This window comes from Embiotoca jacksoni, unplaced genomic scaffold (assembly GCF_022577435.1).
Source record: "Embiotoca jacksoni isolate LCO1_2020_lvr unplaced genomic scaffold, fEmbJac1.0.p SCAF_41, whole genome shotgun sequence".
NCBI classification, from domain to species: domain Eukaryota; kingdom Metazoa; phylum Chordata; class Actinopteri; family Embiotocidae; genus Embiotoca; species Embiotoca jacksoni.
In genome coordinates, this window is record NW_027185394.1 from 92,880 (window position 1) to 109,842 (window position 16,963).

The 16,963-nt window shown below is 45.4% G+C and overlaps 1 protein-coding gene across 2 annotated transcripts; it reads right to left on the reverse strand.

Annotated features, from left to right (window-relative positions):
• Nucleotides 1–283: 283 nt before the first annotated feature.
• ints3 (integrator complex subunit 3) lies at nucleotides 284–15,818 on the reverse strand. 2 transcript variants are annotated; one of them, XM_069168702.1, is made up of 29 exons: nucleotides 15,492–15,818; nucleotides 14,894–14,977; nucleotides 14,224–14,307; nucleotides 14,013–14,126; nucleotides 13,852–13,936; nucleotides 13,658–13,724; nucleotides 13,229–13,370; nucleotides 13,011–13,140; nucleotides 12,568–12,665; nucleotides 12,290–12,481; nucleotides 12,122–12,209; nucleotides 11,775–11,854; nucleotides 11,226–11,317; nucleotides 11,022–11,128; nucleotides 8,103–8,222; nucleotides 7,386–7,515; nucleotides 7,166–7,220; nucleotides 6,641–6,744; nucleotides 5,967–6,131; nucleotides 5,708–5,861; nucleotides 5,559–5,627; nucleotides 5,390–5,465; nucleotides 5,193–5,306; nucleotides 5,009–5,057; nucleotides 4,638–4,805; nucleotides 4,361–4,461; nucleotides 1,317–1,389; nucleotides 1,062–1,218; nucleotides 284–779 (listed from the first exon to the last, which is right to left on the reverse strand). In XM_069168702.1, exons 1-29 carry the CDS (start codon nucleotides 15,573–15,575, stop codon nucleotides 702–704), a joined length of 3,060 nt encoding a protein of 1,019 aa, XP_069024803.1. In that variant the 5' UTR covers nucleotides 15,576–15,818; the 3' UTR covers nucleotides 284–701. The 2 variants fall into 2 exon arrangements, with proteins under 2 accessions (XP_069024803.1, XP_069024802.1); XM_069168701.1 differs by having other exon boundaries at nucleotides 13,229–13,382.
• Between the last annotated feature and the right edge of the window lie 1,145 nt (nucleotides 15,819–16,963).

Here is a 16,963-nt window from a genome sequence, read left to right on the forward strand (position 1 = left end):
ACCTGTCCAGGTGTTCAGCAGATCTTCAGATATTAAAACTTCCAGCTGGTCTGAAACACTCTGGATCCTGGTTTATATCAGCAGGTGGATCCAATCACACTGATCAGGACCAGGCCACACCTCCAGACCAGCATACACTTCCAAGTAAGTCAGCAGGTGGACCTGATAAACAGCTGTTGTTGTTGTTTACAATAACCTAGTTCTGACCTCCCACCAGACTCTATTCACATTTTTTATGTTTTTAACCCCTCTCCTCCCCCAGTAATGAGACACAGAGCAGCAGTTTTTATACGAAGACTTTTTTTTACTGCAGTGGGACAAACAGGAAACAGCTGCTAAAACGGCAGGAAGTGAGGCTCCTTCACAATAAGAGTCCAACACCCCCTCCATCATCTCCATCATGTCCGCTGTTAAAATCTGTTTTCTTCGACAGATCTCTCCTCCCAGTGCATCATGAGCGGTAAGCCACACGGTGACCTTTGACCCATCGGTCAGTCTTTGTCTCCATGGAAACAGTATCAGTCTCATCACGTGAAAGTCAGTTCACCACGTGGGTGTGAAGTCCGCAGCGTCTCGGAGCCCCGCCCCCCCACAGCGGTCAGTGCAAGTCATTGGTAGGAGGCGGGGCCTCTTCCAGTGGTCGGAGCGGCTGGTTGGCTGGCGGTCTCTGGCAGCAGGCGTGTGATTGGTCAGAGTATCCATCAGTCACTGTCGGAGCCGACGGCTGACGAGCCTTTCCTCTTCCTCTTCGGAGCCTTCGGCTTCGAGTCCTCCTCCTCCTGTAACACACAGACCGGATCAGACCAGAACCAGGGACCTGAGCCGGGTCAGACCAAAACCAGAGACCTGAGCCAGGTCAGACCAGAACCAGAGACATAAGTGGGGTTTTAGTCCACCACACAACCAGAGAACTGGTTCTGGGTCCACAGTAAAGCCTGAGATCAGAACTGGTTCCGTCTGAGGTGGTTTGGGTCAGACCTGGATGGAGGTCTGGCTCTGGTCTGGGTCAGGACCAGGTCAGGGTCAGGACCGGGTCTGGACTGGACCGTGGCGGTACGTACCGAGGCGCTGCTGGAGGCGCTCTCCTCCTCATTGTTGGTGGGCGGAGCTACTCCCTTCCTGGAGCGCGGCGAGGAGGCGGGAGCTTTACGGCGAGACTTGGGAGGTTTAGACTGAGAGTCCTCGTACTCCTCCGCCAGAGAGAAAAGGTCACTGAACCTGCAGGAAGTGATGTCATCAACTGGGGGTGGCGGGTGTATATATATATATATATATAGTGTGTGTGTGTGTGTGTGTGTGTGTGTGTGTGTGTGTACCTCATCTTGTGAGCTTCATCACAGCTCGCCTGAACGTGCTGAAGAGCCTGAAGGATCGGAGTCTGAGTGAAGACTGACAGAGACACATCAATATATTAATAATACATCAATATATTAATAATACATGAACACATCAATATAATAGTAATACATCAATATATTATTAATACATTAATATATTAATAATACATTCATATATCAACATATGAATAGTAGATTAATACATCAATATATTATTAATACATTAATATATTAATAATACATCAATATATTAATAATACATTAATACATCAATATAATAGTAATACATTAATACATCAATATAATAGTAATACATCAATATATTATTAATACATTCATATATCAATATATTATTAATACATTAATATATTAATACATTCATATATCAATATATGAATAGTAGATTAATACATCAATATATTATTAACACATCAATATATTAATAATACATTAATACATCAATATAATAGTAATACATCAATATATTAATAATACATTAACACATCAATATATAATTTATACATTAATACATCAATATATTATTAATACATTAAAACATCAATATATTAATAATACATCAATATATTAATAATACATGAACACATCAATATAATAGTAATACATCAATATATTATTAATACATTAATATATTAATAATACATTCATATATCAACAAATGAATAGTAGATTAATACATCAATATATTATTAATACATTAATATATTAATAATACATCAATATATTAACAATACATTAATACATCAATATAATAGTAATACATTAATACATCAATATAATAGTAATACATCAATATATTATTAATACATTCATATATCAATATATTATTAATACATTAATATATTAATACATTCATATATCAATATATGAATAGTAGATTAATACATCAATATATTATTAACACATCAATATATTAATAATACATTAATACATCAATATAATAGTAATACATCAATATATTATTAATACATTCATATATCAATATATTATTAATACATTAATACATCAATATATTAATAATACATTCATGTATCAATATATTAATATTTTTTTGACCAGTTGTCATTTTCTGTAAATAAATGCTCTAAATGACAGAAATGTTGTCAGTAGTTTATAGAATAAAACAAAAAATTATTTTACTCACACACCAATAAATAGTAAAACCAGAGAAACTGATCACTTTAACGTGGTTTATACAGAGCTGTTTATATGTGTGTATAGTGTGTGTATAGTGTGTTTATAGTGTGTATAGTGTTTATAGTGTGTATAGTGTGTGTAGTGTCTATATAGTGTGTACAGTGTGTGTATATTGTGTTTAGTGTGTGTATATTGTGTTGATAGTGTGTGTATAATGTGTTTATAGTGTGTATAGTGTGTGTATAATGTGTTTATAGTGTGTAGTGTTTGTATAGTGTGTGTATAGTGTGTTTATAGTGTTTATAGTGTGTATAGTGTGTGTATAATGTGTTTATAGTGTGTGTATAGTGTGTTTATAGTGTGTATGGTGTGTATAATGTGTTTATAGTGTGTGTATAGTGTGTTTATAGTGTGTGTATAGTGTGTTTATAGTGTGTATGGTGTGTATAATGTGTTTATAGTGTGTGTATAGTGTGTGTATAATGTGTTTATAGTGTGTGTATAATGTGTTTATAGTGTGTGTATAATGTGTTTATAGTGTGTATAGTGTGTGTATAATGTGTTTATAGTGTGTGTATAGTGTGTGTATAATGTGTTTATAGTGTGTGTATAATGTGTTTATAGTGTGTGTATAATGTGTTTATAGTGTGTATAGTGTGTGTATAATGTGTTTATAGTGTGTGTATAGTGTTTGTATAGTGTGTATAGTGTGTTTATAGTGTGTACAGTGTGTGTAGTGTGTGTATAGTGTCTATATAGTGTGTACAGTGTGTGTATATTGTGTTTAGTGTGTGTATATTGTGTGTGTATAGTGTGTGTATAGTGTGTGTGGTGTATGTGTGTGTAGTGTGGTGTGTGTAGTGCATGTAGTAGTGTGTAGTGTGGTGTGTGTGTAGTGTGTAGTGTGGTGTGTGTGTAGTGTGGTGTGTTTGTGGTGTGGTGTGTTGTGTGTAGTGTGGTGTGTGTAATGTGGTGTGTGTAGTGTAGTGTGTAGTGTGGTGTGTAGTGTAGCGTGTAGTGTAGTGTAGTGTGCAGTGTGTAGTGTAGTGTAGTGTGTAGTGTGCAGTGTAGTGTGCAGTGTAGTGTGTAGTGTAGTGTAGTGTGCAGTGTGTAGTGTGCAGTGTGTAGTGTAGTGTGCAGTGTGTAGTGTAGTGTGCAGTGTGTAGTGTAGTGTGTAGTGTAGTGTGCAGTGTGTAGTGTAGTGTGTAGTGTAGTGTGCAGTGTGTAGTGTAGTGTGTAGTGTAGTGTGTAGTGTAGTGTGCAGTGTGTAGTGTAGTGTGTAGCGTGTAGTGTGTAGTGTGTAGTGTGCAGTGTAGTGTGTAGTGTAGTGTGTAGCGTGTAGTGTAGCGTGTAGTGTAGTGTGTAGTGTAGTGTGCAGTGTGTAGTGTGCAGTGTGTAGTGTGCAGTGTGTAGTGTAGTGTAGTGTGTAGTGTAGTGTGTAGTGTAGTGTGCAGTGTGTAGTGTAGTGTGTAGTGTAGTGTAGTGTGCAGTGTGTAGTGTAGTGTGTAGTGTAGTGTGCAGTGTGTAGTGTAGTGTGTAGTGTAGTGTGTAGTGTAGTGTAGTGTGCAGTGTGTAGTGTAGTGTGTAGTGTAGTGTGTAGCGTGTAGTGTAGTGTGTAGTGTGTAGTGTAGTGTGTAGTGTAGTGTGTAGCGTGTAGTGTAGCGTGTAGTGTAGTGTGTAGTGTAGTGTGCAGTGTGTAGTGTAGTGTGTAGTGTGCAGTGTGTAGTGTAGTGTAGTGTGTAGTGTGTAGTGTAGTGTGTAGTGTAGTGTGCAGTGTAGTGTGCAGTGTGTAGTGTGTAGTGTAGTGTAGTGTGCAGTGTGTAGTGTAGTGTGTAGCGTGTAGTGTAGTGTGTAGTGTGTGTACTAACAGTTGTTCTTGGTGTTTATCAGACTCAGTCTCAGGTTGTCCAGATGTTCCAGAATCTGTTCCAGAGTCAGCTGAGCCAGTTTACTGCTGGAGCTCCGGAGACTGAGGAGACAAGGGCACACAGAGACAAGGGGACACGGAGACAAGGGCACACGGAGACATGGAGACACAGAGACAAGGAAACAGATATTAACTTCCACGTGTTGCACAGGAAACTGTCCCCCGTGTCTCTGAATACAACCCAATGTAGGACAGTCCTCTACTCCCCCCCCCCCCACCTCTGTCTCTTGCGGGGCTGGTTGTTATTCTTGATCAGCTGGGCCTTGATGTGTTCTCCCAGCGTGTCGTCATGTTTGGACGTCCAGTGTCTCAGGATGCTGGTGGTGAACTGGTCCTCAGGGTGGCAGGGACGACTCAGCACCATCTTCACCATCTCCTCGCTGGGCCTGGACACGGGGACAGACATCAGGGGGGACACAGACACACACGTTAGTAGGACACAAGAACTTGCAACATGCAGCATATGAGGACGTGAGAGGACGTGTCAGGGCGTGAGAGGACATGAGGACGTGTGAGGACATATGAAGACGTGAGAGGAAGTGTGAGGATGTATGAGGACATGAGAACGTGAGAGGACATGAGGACGTACTTCTCTCTGCGGAGCTGCAGCAGCAGACAGGATAAAGCCTCCGGATGTTCTGGAAGACAGAGACACGGTGAGGACAAATGAAAGACATCCTTCAGTAACTCCTGTCTTCTCTGAGGTGCTGCAGGATGATGGTCTCCCTGTCTGTCTCTGTCACCCGTCCCCCCGTCCCACCGTGCCCCCTCACCCTTGTACTTGAGGTGCTGTAGGATGGGGATGATGGTCTCCAGCGGGATGCTGTGAGCGAGGAACAGCTGCCAGGTGCTGTACTGCTCGAAGGTCTCCCAGTCCAGGGACTGAACTGTGGACAGGAAGAGACGAGGACATGAGGACATGAGGACACGAGGACAGACAGCGGTCACACTGTCAATGTGAGTGTCTCACTGAGGATGTTGAGGACGGAGTCCTTCCGGAACATCACCAGGTTCCCCATCATCACGTGACACATCAGCTCCTGTAGCTGGAGATGGGTACAGGAGACATCCTGGTTAGTGCTTGGGGGAGAGACACTGTGAGGGGGACCGGGGGGGGGGGCAGTTAGATAGTATGTTACCTGCGTGGAGTCGATGACGGCCACGATCATGTTGAGCAGCTCGCCGCTACGCAGAGTCTCATCTGGAAACTGGAGACAACAGAGACACGTCAGAGACAGATACATGTCAGAGACAGAGACACGTCAAGAGTTAGAGACGTCAGCCGTACCTCGGAGTAGATGGAGGGCGTGAGGTAACAGAGCAGACGGACGTCGTCCTCCTGACAGGCCTTCATGTCCATCATCAGACACGTGTGAAGGTCTCCGAGAGCCGTCGCCTGAGCAAACGACTCGTAGAGCATCATCTTACCATTGGCTGCTTTACTGTGGACACGGGGACGGACAGATAGACAGACATGTTAATGCATCATCACATGTTCAGCGGGGTGTCCCCTCCCCTCTGACATCATGTGTGCCTTCAAGCCTCACCTGGCCTTCAGGTAGTACAGCAGGTGGTACCCGATCTTGGGCTGCTTCTGGTAAAGTTCTGCCAACATGTCCAACAGAACCGAGAAGCCGCTGTTGTCCTCCTGCATGGTGACCAGGTTCCTGAACACCAGACACACCGGCTTACACACCGAGTCCTCCAGGGACCTGAGGACAGACAGGGGACAGACATGACATCAGTGATGTCATCAACCATCAATAATGTCATCATTGGGAATGTTATGAAGCCTCCAGTTCCAGAAACCTGACGATACTACGTCCCGCCCACCGATAGCTGTAACCTGACTGCACCACAGGCCTGTCAATCAAACAGACACGCCCCCAAAACCAGGTCTTCTTGAATCTTCTTTTCTAATGAATGAGGGATTATTTTCAGATGGACCTCCAGAAAACTAATAAGAAGGAGTGACTTTAGCTAACAACACCGAGATAACTGATGGACACATTTTATTCACTTTGGATTTGATGAGAGAAGTTGAATGGGAGTCTATGGAGCCGGAGGCTTTTTGGAGCCGACCTCTAGTGGCACTCGCTGGTATTGCAGCTGAAGACACTTCTGGATCAGAACCATTTTACAGACCTGAAGCTACGAACTCTTTTAGAAACAGTCTGTGGGTGAGTCACAGACAGACAGACAGACAGACAGGTGTTCTTACTCCTCGGTGATCTCCTCTGGTAGAACGTCTCCTCTGAAATGATCTTTGAACAGTTCAGACAGACATGAAGCTAAACCGGACATCTGCTCCGTGTCAAAGTCCTCCTGAGGACACCAGAGACATTAAAACATCAGAACATTAGAACATTAGAGCATCAGAACATCAGAGCATTAGAATATCAGAACATTAGAGCATTAGAACACCAGAGACATCAGAACATCAGAACATTAGAACACCAGAGACATCAGAACATCAGAACATCAGAGCATTAGAATATCAGAACATTAGAGCATTAGTACACCAGAGACATCAGAACACCAGAGACATCAGAGACATCGGAACATCAGAACATTAGAACACCAGAGACATCAGAACATTAGTATATCAGAACATTAGAACACCAGAGACATCAGAACATTATAGACATCAGAGACATCGGAACATCAGAACACCAGAGACATCAGAACATTAGAACATTACAGACATTAGGACATCAGAACATTAGAATATCAGAACATTACAGACCTCCAGGATCAGGTCCACGATCTCCTGCATCACCTCACACTGGGTCTCTGGGTCACTGAGGAGGACAGGAAAAACATGTCAGTGACCTTTGACCTCAAACTGGGTCTCTGAGGAGCACAGGACAGTGTTCAGGTTCACTGGGATTGGACAGATGTTGCGGGGTCGTGATCAGAGTGGACATGTGCTGTGGGCGTGGTCAGAGTGTGTCAGAGGAGGTCACCTGGTCTTCTGAAGCTGCTGCACCTTCTCTTTCATGGGGTCGTCTAATTGGTCCAGCCAGGGTGTGATGTCAGCAGGCTCCTCCATTATAGCCTCTTTGATTGGATGGAACCGGAACTCCCTCTTCTTTCCTGCACAGTGATTGGTCAACAGGCGATGTGATGTTTTATCAATGAACAGGTAAATGAGGTTCAAACTGGTTTTAACTGGTTCAAACTGGTTTTGACTGGTTCAAACTAAACTGATCAAACTGGTTTAAACATATCAAACTGATTCAAACAGATCAAACTGATATATACTGATCAAACTGGTTTAAACAGATCAAACTGATATATACAGATCAAACTGGTTCAAACAGATCAAACTGATTCAAACAGATCAAACTGGTTCAAACAGATCAAACTGATTCAAACAGATCAAACTGGTTCAAACAGATCAAACTGATTCAAACAGATCAAACTGGTTCAAACAGATCAAACTGATTCAAACAGATCAAACTGATATATACTGATCAAACTGGTTTAAACAGATCAAACTGATATATACTGATCAAACTGATTCAAACAGATCAAACTGATATATACTGATCAAACTGATTCAAACAGATCAAACTGGTTCAAACAGATCAAACTGATTTATACTGATCAAACTGGTTTAAACAGATCAAACTGGTTTCAACCGGTCTGGACTAGTTTAACTGTTTGTCTCTTGTTGTCACCTTTGTTGTTGATTTCCTCTTCGTCGTCGCTGAAGGCAGCTTCTGTGTTGTCATAGCAACCGTCCTCCTTGTCCTCCACGTGGTTGTCCATCTCCATGGAAACAGACTCCTCCATCTTCACTGCAGGACACGAAGATATTTCAGTTTGTTTCTACTGAAACGTATGATGAAGTCTGAACACCCCCGCGTGTTACTTCGCATGTTATTACTTGTGTTACTACGCGTGTTACTACTTGTGTTACTACGCATGCTACTGCGCGTGCTACAATGCATGTTACTACCTGCGTGTTACTACATTCGTGTTACTACGCGTGCTATTACGCGTTATTACTTGTGTTACTACTTGTGTTACTACGCATGCTACTACGTGTGCTACAACGCGTGTCACTACGTTACTACCTGCGTGTTCCTACATGCGTGCTACTACGCGTGCTATTACGTGTTATTACTTGTGTTACTACGCGTGTTACTTGTGTTACTACGCGTGTTATTACTTGTGTTACTACGCGTTATTACTTGTTATTACTGGTGTTACTACACATGTTATTACTTGTGTTACTACGCATTATTACTTGTGTTACCACTTGTGTTACTATGCATGCTACTACGCGTGCTACAACGCGTGTTACTACATGTTACTACCTTCGTGTTACTACATTCGTGTTACTACGCGTGCTATTACACGTGTTATTACTTGTGTTACTACGCGTGTTACTTGTGTTACTACGCATGTTATTACTTGTGTTACTACATGTTGTTACTTGTGTTACTACGCATGTTATTACTTGTGTTACTACATGTTGTTACTTGTGTTACTACGCATGTTATTACTTGTGTTACTACGCGTGTTATTACTTGTGTTACTACATGTTGTTACTTGTGTTACTACGCGTTATTACTTGTGTTACTACGCATGTTATTACTTGTGTTACTACATGTTATTACTTGTGTTACTACGCATGTTATTACTTGTGTTACTACACGTGTTATTACTTGCGTTATTACTTGCGTTATTACTTGTGTTACTACATTCGTGTTACTACGCGTGCTATTACGTGTTATTACTTGTGTTACTACGCGTTATTACTTGTGTTACTACGCATGTTATTACATGTGTTACTACCTGCGTGTTCCTACATGCATGTTACTACGCGTGCTATTACGTGTTATTACTTGTGTTACTACACGTTATTACTTGTTATTACTGGTGTTACTACGCATGTTATTACTTGTGTTACTACGCATGTTATTACTTGTGTTACTACGCGTGTTATTACTTGCGTTATTACTTGCGTTATTACTTGTGTTATTACTTGTGTTACTACATTCGTGTTACTACGCGTGCTATTACTTGTGTTACTACGCGTTATTGCTTGTGTTACTACGCATGTTATTACATGTGTTACTACGCGTGTTATTACATGTGTTACTACATGTGCTACAACGCGTGTTACTACCTGCGTGTTCCTACATGCATGTTACTACGCGTGCTATTACGTGTTATTACTTGTGTTACTACGCGTTATTACTTGTGTTACTACACGTTATTACTTGTTATTACTGGTGTTACTACGCATGTTATTACATGTGTTACTACACATGTTATTACTTGTGTTACTACGCGTGTTACTACTTGTTACTACGCATGCTACTACGCGTGTTACTACATGTTACTACATTCGTGTTACTACATTCGTGTTACTACGCGTTAGTATGCGTGTTACTACACGTGTTACTACGCGTGTTGTTACTTGTTACTACGCATGTTATTACATGTTACTACGCATGTTGTTACTTGTGTTACTACACGTTATTACATGTTACTACGCGTGCTATTGCGTGTTATTACTTGTGTTACTACACGTGTTATTACTTGTGTTACTACGCGTGTTATTACTTGTATTACTACGCGTTATTACTTGTTATTACTTGTGTTATTACGCATGTTATTACTTGTATTACTACACGTTATTACTTGTTATTACTTGTGTTACTACGCGTGTTGTTACTTGTGTTACTACGCGTTATTACTTGTTACTACGCATGTTATTTCTTGCATTATTACTTGTGTTACTACATGCGTGTTACTACATGCATTTTACTACGCGTTACCACATGCGCGTGACTACATGCGTGTTACTACATGCTGTTCCTACGCATGTTATTACTTGTGTTACATGCGTGTTACTACATGCACGTGACTACATGCGTGCTACTTCGCGTGTTATTACTTGTGTTACTACGCGTGTTACTACATGCGTTACTACGCCTGCTACTACGCGTGTTACTACGCGTTATTACTTGTGGTACTATGCGTGTTATTACTTGTGTTACTACACGTTATTACTTGTTACGACACGTTATTACTTGTGTTATTACTTGTTACTACATGCGTGTTACAACATGAGTGTTACTACACGTGTTACTACTTGTGTTACCACGCATGCTACTACACATGCTACGTGTTACTACATGTGTGTTACTACGCGTGCTACTATGCGTGTTACTACGCGTGTTATTACTTGTGTTACTACCCGTGTTATTACTTGTGTTACTACACGTGTTATTACTTGTTACTATGCGTTATTACTTGTGTTATTACTTGTTACTACATGCGTGTTGCAACATGAGTGTTACTACATGCGTGTTACTACGCATTACCACGTGCGTGTGACTACATGCGCGTGACTACATGCGTGTTACCACATGCGTGTTACTACGCATTACCACATGCGTGTGACTACATGCGCGTGACTACATGCGTGTTACCACATGCGCGTGACTACATGTGTTACTACATGCGTGTTATTACTTGTGTTACTACGTGTGTTACTTCGCGTGTTCCTACGCGTGTTTACTTATGTTATTACTTCTGTTACTACATGCGCGTGACTACATGTGTGTTACTACATGTGTTACCTTCAGTGGGGGGGGAGGGAGGGCTGCAGAACTCGGGGAATCTCTCTCTGAGCATCGATCGAAGCTCTCGGTCCAACTTTGGATTATCAAACAACGGAGCGAGGTGACTGGAGACAGATCAATAACCAATAATCATGATCACCACTGACAGGGATCAATCAATCAATCAATCAATCAATCAATCAATCAATCAGTGATTCTTACGCCAGCACTCTCTTCTCCATGATGAAGGTCAGTGAGTTGAAGACGCCCTGACGGACCTGAGACTCCAACGGAGGGAAGAAGTGAGGGATGATCTGAGGAGGTGAGGAGGGAGGAGACAAGGGGGGAGGAGGTGAGGAGACAGAGGAGGAGGTGAGAGAGAGGAGACGACGGAGGAGGAGGGTAGGAGACAAAGGAGGAGGAGGTGAGGAGGGAGGAGACAATGGGGGAGCAGGGAGGAGGTGAGAGAGAGGAGACGACGGGGGAGGAGGTAAGGAGGGAGGGGACAAGAAGGGAGAATGTGAGGAGGCAAGGGGGGAGGACGGATGAGGCGAGGGAGCAGGTGAAGAAGAATTAAAGAGATGATGTTGCTCAGTAACAGTTTCAGTGTGTATTGTGCGTGATGTGTATTGTGTTGTGTATTGTGTGTTATGTGCGTGTATTGTGTGTTGTGTATTTTGTGTGTTGTGTATTTTGTGTGTTGTGTATTGTGTGTGTTGTGTATTGTGTGTATTGTGTGTTGTGTGTGTTGTGTGTTGTGTGTTGTGTTACCCTGCACATGAAGTCCAGCAGTGTGGCGGTGATGGCAGGATGAGGTTTCATGGAGTGATGCATCACCAGGATGGCTGGTTCTGGAACACAATACACTTCATCTGTCTGATCTGTGATGTCAGAGGTCTGTGATGTCAGAGTGATGTCACACGTTGCCTTCTTGGTTAACATGATATTAGATCTGATGAATGACGGCGTTGTGTGTCTGGTCCTCAGTCTGTCAGAGTTCAGGTGAGTCAGGTGTGTGTGTGTGTGTGTGTGTGTGTGTGTGTGTGTGTGTGTGTGTGTGTGTGTGTGTGAGAGTGAGAGAGAGAGAGAGAGAGAGAGAGAGAGTGTGTGTGTGTTACCTATGTTCATGATGCTGTCTTTCTCTGGGTTGAAGAACAGCCAATCATAGAAGAGCGCCAGCTTGGCGTTGGAGGCCGCCACGTTGGACTGCAGACACACATCATTCAGACTGACTGACCGTAACCCTCGACAACCTTTGGACTGAGTGTGTGGCCCCGCCCCCTTACCGTGCAGGTGGTGAGCAGCCAGCCAATGATAGCCCAACGTGGCAGGATGTCAGAACTCAGCACCTCGTTGGACGGATGGACCACCCCGCAAATGTAGCGAATCAGATCGCAGCGCAGTGATTGGCTCTCTGCTGTGGACAGGTACTGTCTCTGGAACCAGTCCTGGTACCGCTTCTGCTGCCCGAAGCGCACCTGAGCACAGGTGAAGACACAGACAGGCAAGAGGTGAGGACACAGACAGGTGAAGACACAGACAGGTGAGGACAGACGGGTGTTACCCTGGAGGTCATGAACAGCAGCTTGGTCTCCATGTCCGGTGTGAGTCGACAGGCCAGAAACTTCCTGGAGGTCCGAGCTGTCAGTAGCTGGAGAACACCTGGAACACGGCAATAACACGCAACTTCAAACACGTCACCGTGTTTGTATGAAGTAAACATGATGATCGATACAGGTGAGCAGAGGATTGTGGGAGCTGTAGTTTACTGCGGAGCAAAGGATTGTGGGAGCTGTAGTTTACCGCGGAGCAAAGGATTGTGGGAGCTGTAGTTTACCGCGGCGCAAAGGATTGTGGGAGCTGTAGTTTACCGCGGAGCAAAGGATTGTGGGAGCTGTAGTTTACCGCGGAGCAGAGGATTGTGGGAGCTGTAGTTTACCACGGAGCAGAGGATTGTGGGAGCTGTAGTTTACCACGGAGCAGAGGATTGTGGGAGCTGCAGTTTACCGGTGAACTGCGGGCTGAGGACCTGCGGGCTGTGCAGCAGGTCTCTCCACACCAGCTCCATCTCGGGGATCCGAGCGACGTTCTGCAGCAGACGAACCAGATCTCTGCCGATGATCAGACACTCCATGAACTGCACACACAGAGAGACGGGGTTATGAGCATAACCACCACCACCAGCTGGAGACACCCCCCGCCCTCCTCCTCCTCCTCCTCCCCACCTTCTCCCTCAGCATGCTGATGCAGTAGTCGACCTCCTTCTGGCGCAGAGTCAGCAGGTTTGGAGCTCCGTGGTCGACGATCAGGCGCAGGAAGGTGTAGACGGACATCGCTATGAGCATCCCACTCTTCAGCACCCACTCCCTGGAGACAGTCCTTCACAATAAAATACTCATCCTTCACAATAAAATACACCCACTCCCTGGAGACAGTCCTTCACAATAAAATACTCAGCTCCTTCACAGTAAGAGCACACTCTGAATCAGATGAGAGGGAACTCTTACTGTGAAGGAGCATCCACAGAAACTGATGCTCTTCTGTTACCTTATATTAAAGGTCTATTTGAACATCCCAGGTGTTTCCATGGAGACAACACCTAAGCTCCTCCCCCACCATCTGACACAACAACACGTTTAAACAGAGAGACGTACTTCTGATCTAGCAGGATGTCCAGGACGCTCTCAGCCAGCCACAGGTTCTTAGTGGAGATGTCTCCTCCTGTGTGTGCGCACATGCACACACACACACACACACACACACACACACACACACACACACACAGCGAGTGAGGTGACAGTGGGTGGAGCTGCAGGGTGTGTGATCATGTGACCGGGGGGACTCTGACCTGCGACCTGTTTCAGCAGCGTCATGATGACGCCGTCCGCTCCGACCACGCTGCTCTTCACCAGCTCTCTGACCAGCCACACCAGCTGTAACCACGGCAACACCGCATCATTATCACTCTGCCACACACACAGACAGGTGTCCACCTGAGTGTGTGTTTACCTGCGTTCTGGGGACATCCTGCAGCTTGAGGAACTTCTCCATCAGAACCTGGTTGATCTTCACCAGAACCACGTTCATCCCGTCTCTGTTGACCAGCGCCAGGTCCCTGTAACACTGCGTACACACACACACACACAGTGAGGACACTATGAGGTCAGAGGTCAGAGCAGACTGGATGGCGGCATGGGGTGGGGGTGGGGTGGTCACTCACCCTCTGGGCCTGGGCCGGCTCGGTGAGCACCAGGGTAAACAGACCCAGACACACCTCCTCGTGCTGCTGCTGACCTTTACACACCTGAGGACAGGTAGACAGGAAGTCAGCTAAATAAAAGTCTGGAACTGACAAAGTTTCTTCGCGAGACGATCCCTGGAGACAGTCTTCAGGACCAGGACCAGAGTCAGGACCTGGACCGGACTGAGGTTCCAGGTCTGTGTTGGTGTATTTGTTTTGTTTGGCAGCAGTGTGTAGTCAGTGTGTATACAGTGTGTATACAGTGTGTGCATCCAGTGTGTATACAGTGTGTGTATATCCAGTGTGTATACAGTGTGTGTATCCAGTGTGTACAGTGTGTATAGTGTGTGTATAGTGTGTATATCCAGTGTGTATCCAGTGTGTGTATCCAGTGTGTATCCAGTGTGTGTATCCAGTGTGTGCATCCAGTGTGTGTATATCCAGTGTGTATCCAGTGTGTATACAGTGTGTGTATCCAGTGTGTATACAGTGTGTGTATATCCAGTGTGTATCCAGTGTGTATCCAGTGTGTGTATCCAGTGTGTGCATCCAGTGTGTATACAGTGTGTGTATATCCAGTGTATATCCAGTGTGTATCCAGTGTGTGTATCCAGTGTGTATCCAGTGTGTGTGCATCCAGTTGTCTTACATTGGCAGTGAGCGCGTCGTTGGCCTCCCTCTCTGACAGCCCATTGGTCAACACCTGGACGATCCCAACACACCGCTCTAACCTCTGCACACACACACATACACACACACACACACATACACACACACACACACAACAACACTCAGAACCAACAGCACGCGGTGATCGATCAGCTGATCACACGTAAACACATTTAATTTGATCAAACTGTCTACTTCTGACATGTGAAACACGGCGCATGCGCTTCTGTCACTTTTCAGCCTCATCCATATGTTTACGTAGAGTTAGCATGCTAGGCTTACAGTTCAGGAGCCACGGGGGTTTGTGCCGCCTTCGCGGCGTCTTTCAGAGCCCAAACCCCGTAAACACACGCCCGGCAGCCTGTCCCTGCTCCTCCCTGCTCCTCCCTGCTCCTCCCTGCTCCTCTCGGCTCGGCTCCGCGGTCTAACGCTGCTAGCCTTAGCCGTGCTAACTAGCCTGCTAGCCGCCTGCACCTGATAAAATGGTTCCGTCTTTGTACCCGCTGAACCAACCCGCTCCGTCCCGGGTCATCCCGGGTTACACTTGCTCTCCGGGGCGATGACTTCGGTCAGCCTACCTCCTCTAACTCGTCTTTGGCGTCCAGCAGCGTGGACACCAGGAGCCGGCCCTGCGGCTTCGTCTTCGCCGGTGCAGGCTCCATCTGCTCCCGCCGCGCCTCGCCGGGCCCCGCGGAGCAGTGAAGGGCTGGAGCTCCCGGTGCTGCTCTGGTGTCGGTGTGGCTGTAACGGAGAGTCCTGAGCGGCGGGCAGGTTCGGGGCCGCGCGGTGAAACGCTTCGCTTAATTAATGTGTTTTTAATAGTTCTCCGAGGACAACAGTCGCTCTGAGTCCCACTCCGTCACACCGTCCGACCACAGTAACGTAACGGACATCCGCACCGAGCAGCGCAGGGACGGGGCGGAGATCGCTTGGCCCGTCGACCAATCACAGTACTAACACGTCTGAGTGACGTGAGTATAAACCAATGACAGACCGGAAACTCTGGAACCAATCCCCGGGCTGCTGTGGGAAGGGCAGGCTGAGGGGCACCTGCAGGGAGCCCCCTGACCCGGTTCACCAGGACATGGACCCCCAGCAGGACCAGGGACTGTACTGAACAGGTCTACACGGTTCCTGGTCGACTTCAGGAGGAAGACTACGGCTCCACAACCACTGAGAGTTCTGGGAGAGGAGGTGGACATGGTTGAGGAGTACAAGTACTTGGTGTCTCCATGACAACAGACTGAACTGGAAGACCAACATCAACGCTGTCTACAAGAAGGGGATGAGTCGACTCTTTTTCTTGAGGAAACTTCGATCCTTCAATGTGTGCAGCGAGATGTTGGAGATGTTCTACCATCTGTTGTGGCCAGTGAACTGTACTTCTAGTAGTCTGCTGGGGGGGGGGGGGGGGGGGGGTGGTGGTGGTGGTGGTGGTGGTGGGGGGGGGGAAGCAGCATTGGAGCCGGAGACACCAACAGACTTAACAAACTGGTTAAGAAGGCCGGCTCCATCATCGGCTACAAACTGGACAGTCTGGAAAAGGTGGTGGAGAGGAGGACGCTGAACAAATTATTATCCATATTGGATAATCCTGTCCACCCTCTCCACCTGCTGCAGGGACAGAGGAGGACGTTCTCCAAAAGACTCCTCCAGCTGCTGTCACAAGGACAGATACAGGAGATCATTCCTGATACAGGAGATCATTCCAGATACAGGAGATCATTCCTGATACAGGAGATCATTCCAGATACAGGAGATCATTCCAGATAAAGGAGATCATTCCAGATACAGGAGATCATTCCTCATTCCTGATACAGGAGATGATTCCTGATACAGGAGATCATTCCAGATACAGTAGATCATTCCAGATACAGGAGATCATTCCAGATACAGTAGATCATTCCTGATACAGGAGATGATTCCTGATACAGGAGATCATTCCTGATACAGGAGATCATTCCTCATTCCAGATACAGTAGATCATTCCTGATACAGGAGATCATTCCAGATACAGTAGATCATTCCAGATACAGTAGATAATTCCTGA